This window comes from Carassius auratus, chromosome 31 (assembly GCF_003368295.1).
Source record: "Carassius auratus strain Wakin chromosome 31, ASM336829v1, whole genome shotgun sequence".
NCBI lineage: Eukaryota > Metazoa > Chordata > Actinopteri > Cypriniformes > Cyprinidae > Carassius > Carassius auratus.
Window position 1 is genome coordinate 11405211 of NC_039273.1, and position 18981 is coordinate 11424191.

General features: G+C 34.5%; 1 protein-coding gene across 3 annotated transcripts in view; it reads right to left on the reverse strand.

Moving 5' to 3' along the window:
• Window positions 1–18981, reverse strand: part of LOC113050547 (neuronal growth regulator 1-like) — a 105198-nt gene that overhangs the window by 50867 nt on the left and 35350 nt on the right. For all 3 annotated transcript variants that reach the window (XM_026213585.1, XM_026213586.1, XM_026213588.1), the window contains exon 4: window positions 13242–13373. In XM_026213585.1, the coding sequence (XP_026069370.1) occupies window positions 13242–13373 (132 nt within the window). The remainder of the gene's footprint in view (window positions 1–13241; window positions 13374–18981) is intronic.

The window sequence follows — 18981 nt, forward strand, 5'->3', positions numbered from 1 at the left end:
CACACTCTACACGGAAGTAAGAGTTTCTCTCATTTCAAGTATCAGGAAAATTAATTTCCAGCATTTGCAAATCCAAGCATCTAACAGTATAAGTGTGAGAAAAATAAATCTAACTAACTTTTTAGTTAAATGACTCAATGTGAGGGAGAAACATTATTCGCTGAGATAAAAAAAAAAAACTGTTTACAATATTTTTTGCTATGGATTACCTTTTTCATGTCAGATACCAATCATTTGAAATAAATGATAATTATCTTCACTAAAGAAATTTCCATGTCTCTTTTTACTCCTAGAAATCAAAATATCACAATGTTTTCCAAGACTGTGAAAAACTTTGTATAAAGAATATGGATATCCATCATTGTAATCACTGTGTTGAGAAATTTTGTTCTGTGATATTGTGATGCTCATTATTTCTTCTCTGCACAGTCTCTTGGGAAGGTATGAAAATAGCAGTGTGACACATCAACGCAGCTTGAATGCAGAGTTTTGGCATATGTTGAAAGAGAAGTCTGTCTGATCCAGAATGAATCTTGTGCTTTGGCTGGATCATGCATTTACAGTACAGGCATCAGCCCATGAAAATGCCTAGGGAGCATTACATAACCTGAGCATCACAGAAGCAGGCTAGCATAAGATTTAAGGATAATATAAAATAAGAGATTAAAGGAACACATTGCCGATGACAAAGGCGAGGACAAATGACTGCTGAGCCTATAATATATGGGTGCAGAAAGGACAAGGCCGAGAGTGCAGAGAATTTAAAATCAAAGTGAACTGCTGTTCGCAATCCATTTTACTTCAGTAATCTGACAAATGTCAGTGAGTATGAGTAAAACATGTGAAAATAGGAAGGGTGGGGTTAGATTGTGAAAGTGGGCACATTATACAGAGTTTGCTAAAACAATGCCTAATTTGTTATTTGGTAATTGGTTAATGTTGTTACAATTACAACCCCCCCCCCCCCTCTTGATTATTGACTAAAGGACACAGGACACGACACACAGGATCTACTCACAATAAAATGTTTATGCATCAAGATGATAATGGGATTCAATTTTACATGGATCCTCATGCTGATAATTCAAATAAGTCAATACGTTCTTCAGTTACAATCATGCTATAATTTGACATCAGGTGTCAAAAGCAATTTAAAATACATGCGAACACATATTAGAGAAAAAAATCTGGCGTCCGGTGATCTGAATGCGTCCAGATTTGTGATGCCAAGTTCAGCCTTTAACAGAAAACTGAATCTCTAGCCCTGTTCACTTCAAACATTTGCCACGCTACCTGACATTTCATTTGGAATGCAGTTGAAAAATTATTTCACACCTTCTCTGGCCTGTTAATCAGTGTGAGCTTGCTTTAAATGGATTTGGATGCTATAATCCGCATTCAGATGCAGAACCGGAAAATTAGCCAATGTGAGAGAATCCAAGTGTGCATTTACTAGAAGCATCTATGCATCTGTTATATGTATGTATATGCTTCAAATCTGCAAAAACACCTCCATATTGGAGGTTACACAAGAGGATTTCAAGTTAATTCAGCTTATGTGTTTTGCACATCTAAAAACAAGAGATCTGAGAGTGGCTGAAATCTGCTGGGGGTGAGATATGGTATGTATCTGTCTGTGTCATTAATCACTGAGATTTGGGCTGTATTGTAAGCTATTGGCATGCCTTGGCAGGCTGCCTAATAGCACAAGAGAAGCTGGCTCTGATATATATCCACATAGCTAACTTCTCCTATCTAACAAACCACTGCATCTGTCCTCACAGAGGGATGATCCAGTTCATTATAAAGCTGCATTAGCAAGAACTACCCAGGGACGAAAACAAAGTATTAGCCACAACTGCAACCACAACTTTTCACATTAATTAAAATAGTTTGGGCGCATATACTGCAGTGATAAAGGCTCCGGAGGGACAGAATACATGCAAGTCATCCAATTTCAAACATCAAAATATATTTTAAATCAGAACAGAAGTCAATGTATCAGCTAGTCTTTTGAATACATCTTTTGAAAAAAAAATATTTTGGCAACAAATACAATAAAATAAAATAATGTTTGAATTCCGAACTGATGACAAAAATATAGATTTTGAACAAAAAGCATTTCCAGTTTTTATAACAAGAACCATCACAGCATACAAAACAAAACCACTCACTAAGTACAGGTTATAATACTGTAAATAGAGCAGATTATTTGTCAAGGGTTAAAGCGACAGTTCACCCAAAAATAAAAATTCTGTCAACATTTATTCAACAACATTTATTTATACACTCATATTGTCCCACACCTGTATGACTTTCTTTCTTCTGCAGAACAAAAAATATGACATTTTGAAGAACAACTATCCATACAATATAAAGTCAACATGGCCCAATTATTTTGTTTTGAACCCCCATTGACATTCATTATATTTCTCACAGGTTTGTAACTACATGAGGGTAAGTAAGTGATGACAGGATATTCATTTTTGGGTGAACTACACAGTTTTGTGTTAAGAGAGCATACTGTAAATCCTAATGTAATAATATGCATGAATGAAGAAAAATCCCTATTAAACCCATATGCACAGCTTCTTAGATTTAATTAGATTAGTCTTTTAAGGAGTTCTCATTATAGCAATCACACACCAGCATCGGCTAATGTAAAATCCTGGTGTAAAAACCACGAAAGCCCTACAATCCCAGTCATTTACAGGCTTCATAACAAAAGAGTGCAACTGTAAATCATTGGTGAGTTTCTAAGCTCGTACCAGATGGGAGGGTCTGAAAATAGCAAAGTTGGCATGAAAAATTGATGCTGCGGGGCTTACTGTTTGACAAATTTGCCAGTTGCGGCTTGATCACAAACGCAAATTAAAATGACAAGGCAGAGATTATGTTGTAGAATACCTGTGAACACAGCACCTCGCAAATCAGTGAATATGTCAATATATGCCAGACAAGGTTCTCAAGGGTTCAATGCCTTTGTGATTTGTCTTTATGCACAGATTTGACACATACAAAAAATGCACCTGGACTAATTCAAAATAGACTGCTATTGAATTATATTTATATTGTTGGTATAAATCTAGGATTGGTATAAACTGATCTTTCAAGGGAAAAAATTGAATAGGAGAACCAGTTAAATCAAGTTAAATAGGATGAAAATTATATATATATATATATATATATATATATATATATATATATATATATATATATATATATTAGGGATGCACGATAATATCGGCACAACATCGGTATGATATGAATATTTCTGCCGATGAGGCAAACCGATATTCTCCAAGTGAAATAATTGACCTGTTTTTCAGCTGTGAATGTCTGTCTACATTTGTAAAATAATACATTTATGGTAGAATCAGTACAGAAGAGATACATGGATTTCTCTTCAGTAAAATTAAAGTTTAAATATATCAGGCGAAAATGTTCATATATATCGGTATCGGTATCGGCCAAAATTATTTTGAAAATATCGGCATATCGAATATCGGCCAAAATCCAATATCGTGCATCCCTAATATATATATATATATATATATATATATATATATTATCACACTGAAGCCAGAGGTTAGTGGGTTGAACTGAAATGGCATGCTAATCCAGTTTATTATTTTTCCTCTTAATAAGTTTCATAACATCACAGCATGTCTGACTTTAAAGCTCACTGATGTTGGTGTCGGGTGGATGTACAGAATGACTAACTGGCACATCTCCAAACCAACAATAATTAATTTATCACATGACGCTTTGGAGGATGGGATGATTATATAGTCTTGCCCCTTTATCCTCCCAACAAGTATAACATGTTATTTTAATTACGAGATCAATTAATAACCCACCTCTTCAGCCAAAGGCTAAAATGAGTTTTCTTCACAATTAAGGAATGGACTCATCAGTCCATGACTTATCAGCTTATAAACAGAGAGACTGCTTCAATTGCTGTCTCCAACTCATTGTCCTATTCTGTTCGCCAGCACTGGGTTTAGCAGCTAAGATTTATTAATTCGTTAAGTTTTCCATTTAAAATTCAAGAATAACATCATGCTCTTTCTCTAACACATCCAATCCTTATAAATAACACTCATGGTAAGGGAACACGTGCTTTGTATGCCCCACAGAGAATATGCACTGTGGCGAAAAGTATTGAGTTGAATGAAAACATTAACCACAGTGTCACAAATCTATGTAAATAGACAAATTGGCTTTTAGCCTATTATGCTGAAGAATAGGAGCCATATTGTCCTGTGCAGTGAAGATGGGCACTCGAGACAAGCCGTTATTTGTCTGTGAAGTCTTATCAAAGGGGCATAATTCATAGAGTCATCTATGTAAATGCATTACTGTCTTCAGTTATCATGTGCGTCAGAGGAACATAGTTTGCAGTTTTAGGGGGCGACTGGTTCAATCAGTGACTCACAGCAAATGGTGAAGGACAAAGCAATATGTGTATCTAATTCACATCAGAACTACATTAAAGACGGGCCTTTTTGTGGTTATTGAGAACTACACAGGAAAAACAAAGTAGAAACATGGTTTTTTAAATATACATTTGATTTATTTATTTCGTTTTGTTTTTGTTCTTCACAAAAGATTTATAAATTGCCATAAAATCAATTTGTAAATAAGTTATGTTCCAAATTTGAAGTTGATGTCACAAAAATGTAGGTTCCTTTGAGATTTTGTTTTGTTATTTTGATGCATTTCCCTGTTATAAATGTAAACTTTCTGTCATAATATTACTTTAATTACAAAATAGTCATATATGGATGAGAAGAGACTTAGACCTTTCCAATGATATGCGTTTTGTCCTTGTGAATGATATCCAATTTCAGATGATTGCTAAAATATGTGATATGGAAAATAGGCTTTAAAAAAAGAGCACCAAGCTTAAATGTGAAATATTTAAGTTGAAAAAATGAATTGTATTTTCTTTTAACATACTCCAATAAAAAATTTTTTTTCACAGTATAAGCAGTACATACAGCAGTACACAAATGAAATAAAAAAAATTAATACAGAGGATTATTTTACTCAAATTTTGTGTTTTTATGCTTATTATAGCGTTGCATCGTTAGCTTAGCAATAGCAACTAATTGAAATCAGAAATCAATTGCTGCCTTTGATAGCAGCAAGGCAGTGCAGTGGGTTTTGGAACAGAGGTAATGTCATTCATTGATTTCAAAAGCCTATTGTAAGCCCCGGACAACTGTTGACATTGACTTCTTCTGGCTAGTTTTCATGCTAGGTTTCTATTAAAGTAAAATGACACTGAATGCCATCCAAAGGCCTCCTCCATATCCCTCTTATCCTGTCTTGCAGACAAAGAGGCCCTTTCAGTGCTTTACAACATTCAGGAATTTTCACATATCTACATTTGCCATTTCTTGACTGGGAAACCTTCCACAAATTCAGTCACACGTCAAATCATACAGAAATGACGGGTCACTATTGAACTGTGCCAAGTAACAGTGCATTTCTTCTTTGATAAATCTCAATGTTCCATAAAATCGGGCCTTGCTTTTAACATATGCTTGGTTGGCTGCAATGTACTGTATAGCCCAATGAATACAGCTGTACAAGCTGAAATTCTTTCAGTGATACGAATATATCAAGTCATAAATGCATGTGTCCATGCTTGAATATAATCATTAAAATTATTTTTTAAATATATTTTATTGCAGTTAATATTTATTTTATGTTAAAGGGTACATAACATACACAGTTTCACCTAATCTCATGTTAATCTTGAGTACCTATAGAGTAGTACTGCATCCTTCATATATCCCTCATATATCTCATAAGTCTTAAGTTTTATCATATTTGTAAAAGTAATATACAGCTTTCTGTGCTGATTTCCAACAAAATACAGAAATCTGATGCAATTGTACTTACATGAATGGGGTCTTTTATCACAGGGACGGCTCCATGTTTTAATAGCAAATGATGTGCAAATCCAACGTCGACCTGGGCCTTGTCTTCAAAACATTCATCGCTCAAATGACCAGAACACACAAAAGCACTTGATAAACTCCGTTACTGCCCCGGAAAAACAAACTGCATCCACTGTTCATGTAAAGCTGGGTTCTTGGGGAAGGTGAACACGGTAAACTTTCCATCACATCCAAAAACGCAATTATTTGGAGGCATTCTCGAACAAATCCTACGCAGCGCTGCCGACAATTTTGAAGCGCGTTGATGTGCGCGGTCTCGCTCTCCTCTGGCTCTATGTTCCGCTCTCGTCTACGTCATTAGATCCACGACCAAAAAAAAACAGCCGAAACTTGTACCAACCCGCAAGTACTACATCACTGTGCATGCGCAGTACTTTCCAGTTTCGGTTTCAATCCGATTGACGTGTTTACATGTGACTTTTTTATTTCTGATTGTGTTTCTAGTCCTATTACGATCGGAATAGTAGTGTCCATGTAAACGCAGCTACTCTGAACACCTCTGAATACACTAAACACCATTGTACACCCCCCCCCCCCCCCAAAGGAATTTTTTTTAGGTAACTACAATAACTAAAACCCTTATGTGAAGTCACCTTATTGCATACTTACCATAGTAAAATCCCCAAGCATTCAGTCAGTGACTGAAATTTTTTTGGGGTATTTGAAAGGCAGGTTAAATTGTCTTTGGTGAGTGAAAAGCAGGCTCAATTGGATTAAGCAAGGGAATGACTTGGTTTGTCAAGACTATTCATCTACTGGGCTCTGAAAAACATTCATCTTCATTGCAGCTCACATTACATTAATAAGCAATCACATCAATAAAGTCAAGGGAGACAGAATTAGCCATACATGCCTGGGGCATAGCACAGAGCCATGACTCACAAATAGGGTGCTATGCTTTGGATCACAATCACTTCTTTTGTCAGTGTTCTCTGATTTTCAAACAGGTGATTTGGACATACCAGCTTTGCCTCTGATCAGTTTATCCTGCTTCTCGGCTTAATGACAACATGCTTCATCAGAACTGAGATGTCTTTGGTCCTCATGTTGAGAAACTCCAGCAACAGACTCGAAATGCAAATGCCTTAAATTAACTCACGACTTTCTGACAGCTTTCTTGTGCAACAAATAAACAAACAAAAATAATAATGCAACAAAACAGACTTGGCCAAAAACAACTGGCTGAACAGCCTTTTTAAAATGGAAAGAATGTATAAAAAAGGGAAATTAATTGCAACATTGTTCACAGATTGTTTAAATAACCTCAAATGAAAGTTAAAGCTGCACTATAACCTCTTAGTCATTGACTATGTTTACACAGTGTGCAGAAGTGGTCTCTTGGCCTCATTAGAATAACAGGAAACCGCCATGTAAACACATCAATTTAAAACATGGACAATTACAAGTTTTGCCACATTACTGAAAATATATAACCTATAGACTTGGTTGCAGTTTTTCAAGCAATTACAGTGAATGGAGACGGTTTGTTTGCATATCCTCAACCAATCGTGTGAGTTTGGGGCAGGGCTATTTCTTCAACCAATGACAGACGGGGGATCATCCAGGAACCTTTGAAGTTTGGTTTATTACCGCTAATGCCAGACAAATTATAAAATTTCAATTTGCTTATATATGATGTTTATCAGACCAGGAGATTTAATGTATTGCATCATGTTTAAAAGGTACAAGACAAAAACAAAAGTGCATAAAAATATATGACCTGCAGTTCAAGATTAAACATCCATTAAAGATTCTAATCATTCATGCAGCTATAGAGCTTAAATCAACCTTTTACGCAACACAATAACACCAATCCCTCTCTGACTACTAATTCCTTTATAAACCACTGGGAGGTTTAAAAGAAGGTGAAATATGAATGTAAACAGACTATGTCATTTTTTGTCACTTGCAGAACAAAGTGGTTGTTCCAGGACACATTAGCTCAAAATGTGTCTTGACAAAATGACATATGAAGCAAAGGCATTACATTGCCACTTCAAAGCTCTACCAATTGCATTTTGCATAAATATTCTAACGTCTGTGAGCTACGTGACACCCCCTAATCTGTCTTATTTATATATTTCTTTTCCTTGATGTCATTAGAGGCAGTGCATGTATGAAAGTGGAACTTAAAACTAAACATCTGGTGTGAATTCCAATAGAAAAAAAACAAAGAAACATTGTCGCATATACAGAAAAGACAAACTGAGCTTCATGACATCAAATTTCACATTAGAACAGTGTAGATTTAAAATGCTGCAAAAACAAAGTCATGGTAAATTATTTAATTATATGCAGGACTGAGCAAAATTTAATTACTCTTCAATTTATGATGAAATATATATATAGTAGTAATAATTAAATTAAATTAAATTAAACTCTCAGTGCAGCACAACCATGGTATGCTAAATTATTTTTTTCATTTAATTTTCTCTAAATGTGTGATTTGGCTGGAACTGAGCACCAGGTCTGGGAAATGTTTACGTGAGGCCAAATTTCAGTATGTTAGGAATTAGCATGCTTACCCAGAGATACAATCGCTGCACACCAGCCAGAACAATAACAAGTTTTTTTTTTTTTGCATGAATGGAGGTTACAAATGAAGGTTATAAACTGGAGGTCATAATGTGCATTTAAAGTGTTAACACTATTTCAGTTAGCTGAGTGATCTACATGACTTTCATAGAATGCTGACAGAAGACTATCTGAGGAATCACTAGGGAATGAGTAGCAACAATAACAGTACATGATTCAAGGTGTTTGTCACACATGGACCCATTAGGCTATTATTTACCGCAGGTCAATAGTTGCAATACCTACAAAGATTATGCCATTGACATCAGGGATGCAATGATACTATTTTTTCCAGTTCGATACCAGCACAGTTTTTTTTTCAATCAATGTAGAATTTCTATACTTCTCTATGTTGACCCGATCATCACTCTTTTGTGTGTTAAGTTTCAATATAATGAAAAATAACAAATAAAAAAATATATAATCATTATCTATGACAAAAATACTATTATAAACTAGGTTGGTGGATAATTCAGCAGCAAAAGATACTCTAGATGCTAGAAAAATCACGGGTGAACAATAATTTTATAAAACCTAGTTAAATATTTTATTTCTAAATAAAAGTGAGTAAGTCTAATGTGAATTTTTCTATCAGCCATTTAAATTATGTTAAGCCTCAAAGTTCTGCATAATTAAGGGCTCAGCCACTTGAGTGACAGGTGGATTGCCGCTGCTGTCACAGCCGTCGAGCTGGGTGGGTGTGGTTTCAGCATCTGGTAGTGACGCTCTGTGACACGCTGCCAAGATGGGTACGGCCACCTCCACCCAGCCGGATAAAGGATTGCAGTAAATGGCACATGTCCTTGTGGCTTTATACATACATGCGCTAAATGCATTAAAACATGCACAGAATTAGTTTTTTTTTTAATTAAATAAATTTAATTATTTCAATTAGTGGACATAACCTGCAATTAACCTGGAGGTCAGTTCTGCACATACCTAAAAGCTATAATTATTTTCAAACCAGATTATTTTAGCGTGAATTTAATTATGCTGATTACCCTTGAAATGTCAGAGTCGAGTCACACTATCTGCATTCGTGTAAGGCTAATAAAACTACAAATACAAAGAAAATGTTGCGGATGTCACATCACTAATAGTTCTGCCCATGCAAAATTTTACATGATTTTTACACGATTTTGTAAAAATCTTTATTTACAACTAGCATGTTTAAAAAACAATTATTAGTAACCCAAAATCTGAATAATACTACTTGATAAACGCAATGAAATGATGATCCACCATATTATATTGATAATATCCTGAAATAACGCAGGGAATTTTTTTGAGACGGTCAAAGTGGTTGAATAAAATCCTATTAGCGCTGCACATTTCACAAGGGTTTCTTTACTCAAGGCAATGGGCACTGGCAGAGTAGTGCTCCTGCATCCTCCTCACTTTTATTTTTGGGACACAATGGTGAGATAACACTTTTCTTCTAAATCCAGCATTGAAACCTCCATTACCGCTAATTTTTCACCCAGCTGTAGTGGGTAAAAGTGCTTTGATTGATACATTTGGATTATGTCTATCCCTTTTCCTGCTCTGAGAAAAGAATATTGCGAAGGGAACAGGATCTGCTGTTAAAGCTTCCATTAGATGTCCCTGTAAATCACTGTGAATCAACCGGTTCCGGGTGGTCTTTAATACCTGGAGAAATCCATCCGCTTGTGTAAATGCCATGTGACTAATCACTTCAGAGCCACAGGACGATTTCATGACAATGCTGAATGGCACTACAAAACACAGTCCCAAAAATAAGAATAAATAAAACAACAAATACAAAATATTAATATTATATATATATATATATATTAGACATTTGGTTAGAAATTTTGAATATATATATATTTTTTACGAATATCAGTCATCAGTTATGACTTGTGGTTTTGTTATGCTGTCGGTCTGTTCTGTTCTGAAGAAATAAGGAATTTCCTTTTTTTTTTCTTAGTATCTCTGCTTTATAAACATTATCGAAAATCACAATTTGTTTAGTGGTTTTGAAAGAAGTCTCCTAATGTTCACAATTTCTGCATTTATTTAAAGAAAAATACAGTAAAAAAGTTATATTTTAAATAATTACTACAACTGAAAACCATTGTTTTCTATTTTAATATATATATATTTTTTATTTCTTTATGTAATGGCAAAGCTGCATTTTCAACAGCCAATACTTATTACCATCAGTTGTTGTAAATAGTTGTGCTGCTGTGAAACTGTAATACACTATAATTCATAGTTCAAATTCTGAGTAAGTAATATATATATATTCAGCAAGGATGCACTAAACTGATCAAAAGTGAAAGAAAATACATTTATACTGTTACAAATATATATATATATATATATATATATATATATATATATATATATATATATATATATATATATATACTGTATATATATATATATATATATATACTGTATATATATATATATATATATATATATATATATATATATATATATATATATATATATATATATATTTCATATAAATGCTTTTCATTAATTAAAAAAGAATCTGAAAATATGTATTATTGTTTCCACAAGAATATTAAGCAGCACAAACTGTGTTCAACGTGTCAATGACTACATCTGAATGGCTGTCAATGTAGAAAGATGCCCCCAGATAGACATCTATCCGCAGGGGCTAACTGGGCCATGCTAACCAAACAAACCCTGACCCCTCGCTCCAATCCAGCCAGATAAACTCAAAACATATGCAAAATAGAGCAAAAACAGTGGCTATAAAATAAATGGATTGCTCACTGAAAATGGTCATTAAGCTGCAGAATTGCAGGCCAGCAGACTCAGCACTGAGCCATTCCTCTATCTTCTCAGCTTCACTCCTCATTAGATATTGTCAATACAATCGACAGGGAGGAGATGTGATATGACTTATGACTTTATCCTCCTCATCTAGCCATCCCAGCTTAAATCTTGACATTTCCAAGTGGTTATCTGCCCATAAGTCTGTGTTTGCATGATAGTAAAGGGAGCTGGCGTTTGATGGTCCGAACACCACATTTATTCTGGTGTGAGTGTTGGCCTATCTGATTTATGTGCTCTCGCTGTGCCGTGATTCAGCATATGGTATATACAGAGACTAAGAGATTAATGATCCCTGTGACCGCAGATGAGACAAAATGACTTAAAAGAGAAAAGAGGAGGAAGAGAAACTGTCAAGTGTCCTTCCCTTTGTATTTGGTGGGAGGCAGATCCTCACTATGAGCATGATGGTTAAAGTCAGTATAATTCATTAATGCTTGGAGTGCTCATTACTGTCTCTTCACACTTTGAGAGAGCCATTACCTGCATAATAGAAGACTCCGTATAACACTGAGACCATTCCTCACTGAAAATTAATCATCCCATCCCAGACAAAAAAGGGAATTCTCTCGTTAAATATTAAGAAACTCCAGTACCATGAATTCTATTCTAATTTCCACCCCAGCCTACCTTGGAGATAAAGAAGTAAGATTGTAGTTTTGTTTCAAAATCTAGCGACCAGCCTACAGAGGCAAAATTCAAGCAGCACTGCATGTATTCTTTGTGAAGACAACAAGTCCAGAATTTACTGCAATGAGCTGAAACTGAGTTCAAGATGGATGACAGAGTGTTCTTTTAAAACTTGACATACCTAAGATACTATTAAAGGTTTTATCAATAATATTAGTAATTTTGTTATGTGGTTTTGTCATTGGTAGTAATTGTAACTATTTTTAGAAATCTTTATTTTGTTATGAGTCCACATAGTCTTTATTCATTTTTATTTTAGTTTTAGTTTAAGTTATTTTAGTACATCAAGTTAATCAAATAAATAAATAAAATTGAGAAATGTTGGCAACCAGCAAAAAAAGTTAAATTTTTAATTTTTTTTATATATCTTATTTTTATTAATACTTTTTTTTTTTTTCAAGTAACAATTTTTTTTGTTGGTTTTAGATTCAGTTAACTATAATTACCTTAAATTACTATAATTATATCAATATAAATATAATGGTAAGACTTTATTTTAAAGACCGATTTTCGTATGCTTATTAGCATGGTTATTGGCTGTTTATTAGTACTTATAAAGCACATGTTATTGCCTCATTCTGCATTAATATATTTTAGATACCAGAATCCTACCCCATACCTAAATGTAATAAGCAGCATATTATGAGTTTATTAAGGCAAAAGTCATAGTTAGTTAATGAGATTTGATCCATAAAAACTATAGTATGACCAATATAATAATAAATAACATTGCATTATTAATATTATAATCATATAATATAATAACTCTTTAAAGTAATTATGTAAAAAAGTCTTTATATTTAATTCAGTATGGAAAATGTTTCAATGTAGTTTAAAACTGACATTTGAACATTTACAAAACATTAACAAAACATTTTATTAGCTAAGCAACATGCTAACGCCATACTCTATTTAAATCATCTGCGAGGCAAGTTTCCTGTGTGCTTTCTGAGGAGACTGCTATTTATATGATGCATGGAGTTGCTGCCTATGTAGAGCTTTTCAAATATCAGTTAATGCAGTAGGCAGCTGACAGCCTCACTAGGTTATAGAACAGAGCAGGTATCTCCAGTAAGAGGGAAAAAAGACTCAATGTCATTGTGCATGTGATTCTACACCTTCTGTCAGTAAACAAGCAGAAACAAAAGAAGTAGTACAGTATATGGTACTCACAGTTGACTGTGACTCTCACGGTCTTGGTATCGGGTGAAGCAATGTCATTTTCAGCGCCGCACTCGTAGTCCCCTGCTTGATCCCGAGTGATGCCTGTGATATTTAAATACTCCCCACTTTCGTACTTCCTGGCTGTGAACATAAGAAAATAAACAAGCACAATCCTTCAGAAACATTCTTTTACAGGCATGTAGTAATTAATGGCTAAATGCTTAAAGGTACAAGCACCATTGAGTCTCAACAGCCAGGAAATGAAGCCCAAGTGCACCCAGAAAACTGAAAAAAAGCTTTATTAAGGCACATAATTGCTTTTGCAGACTCCCCTGTGAGTCTGATTCACACAGGGATGAATACTGTTGGCGTCAAATACTGTGAGGAAATCAGAACTGTGCCAATATGAAAAATATGACTTCGAGTTCATTGAGTAATGAGAGGCAATATAGCACAGCATGGGGATGCCACGCTTCTATTGGACTGAAAACCTCCCCAGGTTATCTAGACCAGGATCCAACCTTATTGTAATATTCCTCAGTGAAACCTATTTATATCCCACTTTACAGAGAGGTGAATCTTTCTCATGGTACAGAGAGGTAAATCCTGGCATACGGGTGAGAAGTCTGACACAGCAAAACCCCCACAGAATAAAAAAAAAAAAAAGCACACAGAGCGATGCAAAAAAAAGGAGGATGGGAAAGCTTAAGAAGGGGTGTGTTTTTACCAAGTCTTGTGTAAAGCATCACAGAGCTTCAAGATCAGACATTAAGAAAGCTTAAGGGATAGTTCACCCAAAAATGAAAACTCTGTCATCATGTACTCATCCTCATGTCATTCCAAACCTTTTACCATGCATTTACAAAGAATAAATAGAAAATGGTTTACTCACTATATTGCAAATCATCTGAAACCATCTGATAGATTTGTATTTCAAACAGATGGATATTTATGTTGTTATTTGCTGATATCTCTGTCCAGTGAACTGTGAACAGATGAGACCAGATTACTGAGCCAGTCGAGCTTGAGAACCCAGTATCAAAGTATCATTCAGTTTGTTTTGGTAACTAGATCATTTGATTCATTGAGAGGATCTGACTTTAAAGATCGATTCTTTCACAAATCAGATATCGCCTCCTCTATTATAATCTTAAATGCTGATCTGTTCCTTGCACAAATATCATTCTGCTACAACACTAATAGAAACAAGAGCTTGAAAATGATTCAATCCTTTTGTAATTTCCATAAATATGTGTGTGTTGCATAAAAACAATTACACCTGTAGCCACGGTAAAGGCGACAGAGGGGTGGCCATGCTGAGATTTTTTTTTGGTGGGGTAGTGGATGGGGTGCTGCTTTGTTAATAAAACAGTTTACACATATCATATAACTTATGATATGTGCCTAATAATGTTTTAATGTACCAACATTATGAACACTGTAAGATGTTTTAGTTCTGTCTCTCTTTACAGTAAATTCTTTAAATTGAACTGTATCAGAACAGAACAAGAATTTATATATATATATATATATATATATATATATATATATATATATATATATATATATATATATATATATAATTCTAATGGATAAATATAGTTGCAGTAGCTATAATAATATAGGCTTAGCAATAAGCAAGAAAAAATTTAACGAAACAAACAGGAAAAGTTGGGATAACCTCTCTAATTAGCCACAAATCAAAATGTGTCCATATTTGCGATGTAGCCTATTTGAAGCTAAACCATTAGCCTATTTATTAGGTAAAATAGGCTTTGTAGTTCACGCGCGTTCCAGTTTCGATAGTAAAATATCGTAATGAGCAAAAATATTCCACAGTGGACAAGTGTTCACGCCGAACGTCTGCGCTGTTTCCAATAAATGCATGGGAGACCTTCCCAGGACAGTACACTGCCTCACAGACTGAAATCAGGTCACCCATTATAGACGGCATGATGCAGAGGTGAGGGGGAACAGCCCCCTCTGAACCCCCACCCCCCGTGGCACAGACACTGTCTGTATAGCAGGTAACAAAATGAACAACTGAACAAAACATTTTTCCTTGCCATTATTAAGGAACTGACTAAGATGTGCATCTGAGCTGACAAGGTGCTATTTGGCTCCCAATGCTTTACAAATGAACAGAGGTGAAGACTGTAAAATAGGATAAATTGTATCAAACATATTCATGGAAAACAACCCATATTTCCCTATACGAGATGAAAAGGACATCAGAGCAAAGGAAGTGAATAGTATGAAATCTTTCACACATAACCTTGTTTTCCCACCATTAAAACTACATGGTGTTTCGATTAACAGCTAATAGCCTTTGACAAAAGACCAAATATAAGATTGAAGCCAAGTAGTATATGGCATGCTTTTCTTAGAATGTATTTGGTATGTAAAATGTATAAAATAAAAAATATTAGATGAAAATCATACATGTTCCCTTGGCAAATTACAAAAGTTGAAGGTGAAGTTCTAAACTAAAATAAAAATAAACTAAATATAAATATAAAAGAATTATAATAAAAATGACAAAACCAAATAATAAAATGACTAAAACTAAAGTGAAAAATAATACATATATATAAAAAAAAAAACACTTTTCTGATATACAGTGGCACCAAAATGTATGAACGCAAATACATTCAACTGCAAAATGCCAAACAATTATATTTAAATAAAAATAACATATATACCTCAATATCTTTTTTGAAATAACATAATTTTAACAAGGTGCTAGAACACCTGTGTGAAATGTGAACGTGAAGAAAACTGACTTCAACCATCTAGTAAAAAGACCTCGAATCCAGTTAGTCCCAATATTACAAAAATAGCCAAGAAAAGTGTAGTTTCTGAGAAAAGCTATTTATTTACAGTCAGATATCTCTTGGTTTGAGCTTTTGCACCTAATGAAATGAAAACCACACACATTTATCGGTGTATACTTTTTCAAGGCAAACTGTGTATTTTAAATCACAGCAATGCCAATCATCACATTAATAAAACAACTGTTCCCAGGTAAAAGGCGAACTTACAAAATTAACAAACATTGCCTACAACATACCATATTTCTTCCTCGAGCTAAACACCAGAGGGATCTTTATCAGTGATTAACTCATTCCATAATGCCCCAACTTCAGTGATTTATTTTCTTTTTCCTAACAGAGACTTCCAAATGAATCATCATTTATCTTACTGATTACACCAAAAGAGGAAATTAACATGGTTTAGTGACATTTAATAAAGAATGGATTCCTTTGTGAAATCAACCTTTGTTATGTCAACCAACTAGTTTCCTATAACCCCCCCCCCCCCCAAAAAAAAACACAAACTGAAGCATTTTAGTGGCTTAAGGGACACCGATTAAGTGCCTTAAATGTATTCAGTGTAAACTTTCCCCTTATAATCCGCAATCTCGACTGCCTCCCATTTTGTGCATGTTAAGGGTTATTTGAAAAGCTCAAGACAGACTTGTCGTAGCCACTGGGAAATGTCACTCCAACCAAATTAGCCAAATCACAGCCAGGTTAATCTAGGATTCCACACTGTTCTGTGCTAAGTGCAGTCACAGTAAGCACTTTCACACATTGTGTGGAGAGCACAAAGTACATTTCCTTGAGGTCTGCCTGCTGCTGATATGATGAGCTCTGGTGAAGAATGCATTATGGGCTATGGTGGCAGTTCCCTGTATATCTCTTATGTTAACCCATGAGAGAATATTGCGGCAGCCCAAATGTTGCATTATGAGAGGCTTCCCCCAGGCATTCATTGAGTTGTCAGCAATGAACCATCAACCATCATTCAACTGCCACACATACTCGCTCGCTGGATCGTGCACACAAAACGCACATGCACCTGAACCGCCTCCACTTTTCTATTCCCGGTATCTCACCTTAACCCTGATAGCCTCCTCATTGTCCCAAAGTGCCCCAAAACAATTGCTGAATATCTATCCAAGCACTTTTTAAGAGCTGGTCATTGTATTGAAACAATTTGGCGATGTTTAGACAGACTGTCAGTGCCGAGTACAGAGCTATTGTTCAGGAAACAAAAACCAGAGTAAAGACAATTTCGGGAGGCAGAGGCATGAACAAAAGATTGACAAAGGACAATTGAACGCTTTTCTGTAGCCTTATCATATGAGGAAAAAAATCAAATCTGAACTGTTATAGTCAGCTATTTGAAAGGTCAGAGTTCCTTATATCCCGAGGTCTTAAATCACAATGGAAAAAGCTTATGAAAGCATGTGTGGGATCAAGCTTGCTGGGCCAGACTGTACAGAGAGCATGAGGCCGCCCTGTAACCTCAATACATCTCTATATAGAGTTTTACTTTAAACATTTTTCATCTTAATCTAATCTACAGCATTTTAAATCATGTCTGTAAAGCAATTTAATATGTCCTGACTACCGAAAGTGGTAAAAAAGTGTGATTTAAAGCTTAGACAAAGAACTCCACATTTGAAGTTCTTTAGCTCTCATTTAAAACCTACAGCAGTGAGAGTGTGCTGTATACTTGCGAGTCAATCCAACATGATCATACGTAATTTGTGGTTCTAGCACATATATGTTTTAGAAATTGAAGCGTACATTATTGACGGCAACTAAAACAAGCATTTTGCTTATGAACAGCTTAGTAACATGTTGAGTTGATTTTATTGTATTTAATCGATGGCATTAAATATGTTCAACTGCATCACATTTACTTGCATTTATGCAATCTGACATTTTATCAGGTTCATTCTGTACTGTATCATAGTAAAATGTGATTATACTGTACAAATATATATTTATATTATAAAGGATTCATGCTGTGAAATTATGTTTCTAAAGTTGTAAATACATTTTCCTTTTAGACTATGTCAGTACATCCATACTGTATGCTTTACACTAAAATCAGAAAATTCTGTCATCATTTACTCACCCTCATATCCTTCCAAACCCGCAAGACTTTGGTTAATAGTCCAAACACAAATACTGTTATTTTTAATGAAATCCGAGAGGCTTCTGTCTATTCATTGAAAGTTCATGTAATCAAATCTTAAAAGATCCAAAAGTTATAAAGGCATTGTAAAATGAATGCATAAGAATTGATTGTTTAATCCAAAACAATGTACTGTATTAATTTAATTTGTATTAATTATTATTATTCATTTATTTATTTTTTACCTGTATTTTGATTTTTGTACTTCATTGCGTCCGTAAAATTAATGTCCTGGTAATGAGCTGCCAGTACATTTTTTGTTATTTAACAAAAAACTTTAACTTCTTTCAGTGAAGTCTTGTATATAGATATGATTGCTTTATATGATGAACAGATTTCATTTTGGCTTATTTATTCCATATTAAAAATTCCATGTTTACCATTTGTGATTTAGAATATCATTAAAATTATATTATATATAGAATAGTATAATAAAAATATCTTAATATGTGTTTCAAAGATTAATCAAAGTCTTATGGGTTTTAAGCGACATGAGGGTAAGTAAATGAGTTTTTTATTTATTTTTTATAATAAATTGGTTGAGCTATCTCTATGAGCATACTAATGCGATCCAGCTGCTCAGTCAAGTACCATTTACAACAAATCCTTCTTGGGGACCAAACCTTTGAGTCAGATTGAAATCTGTTCATCATTACAAGTCAGAGGTCTTTGAGAGGTCTTAAATGCATAATGTCTTTAAAGGGTCTTTAAGAGTAAAAACCCAATTTATATTGATGAAAAATCTATATTCTAAGTCATA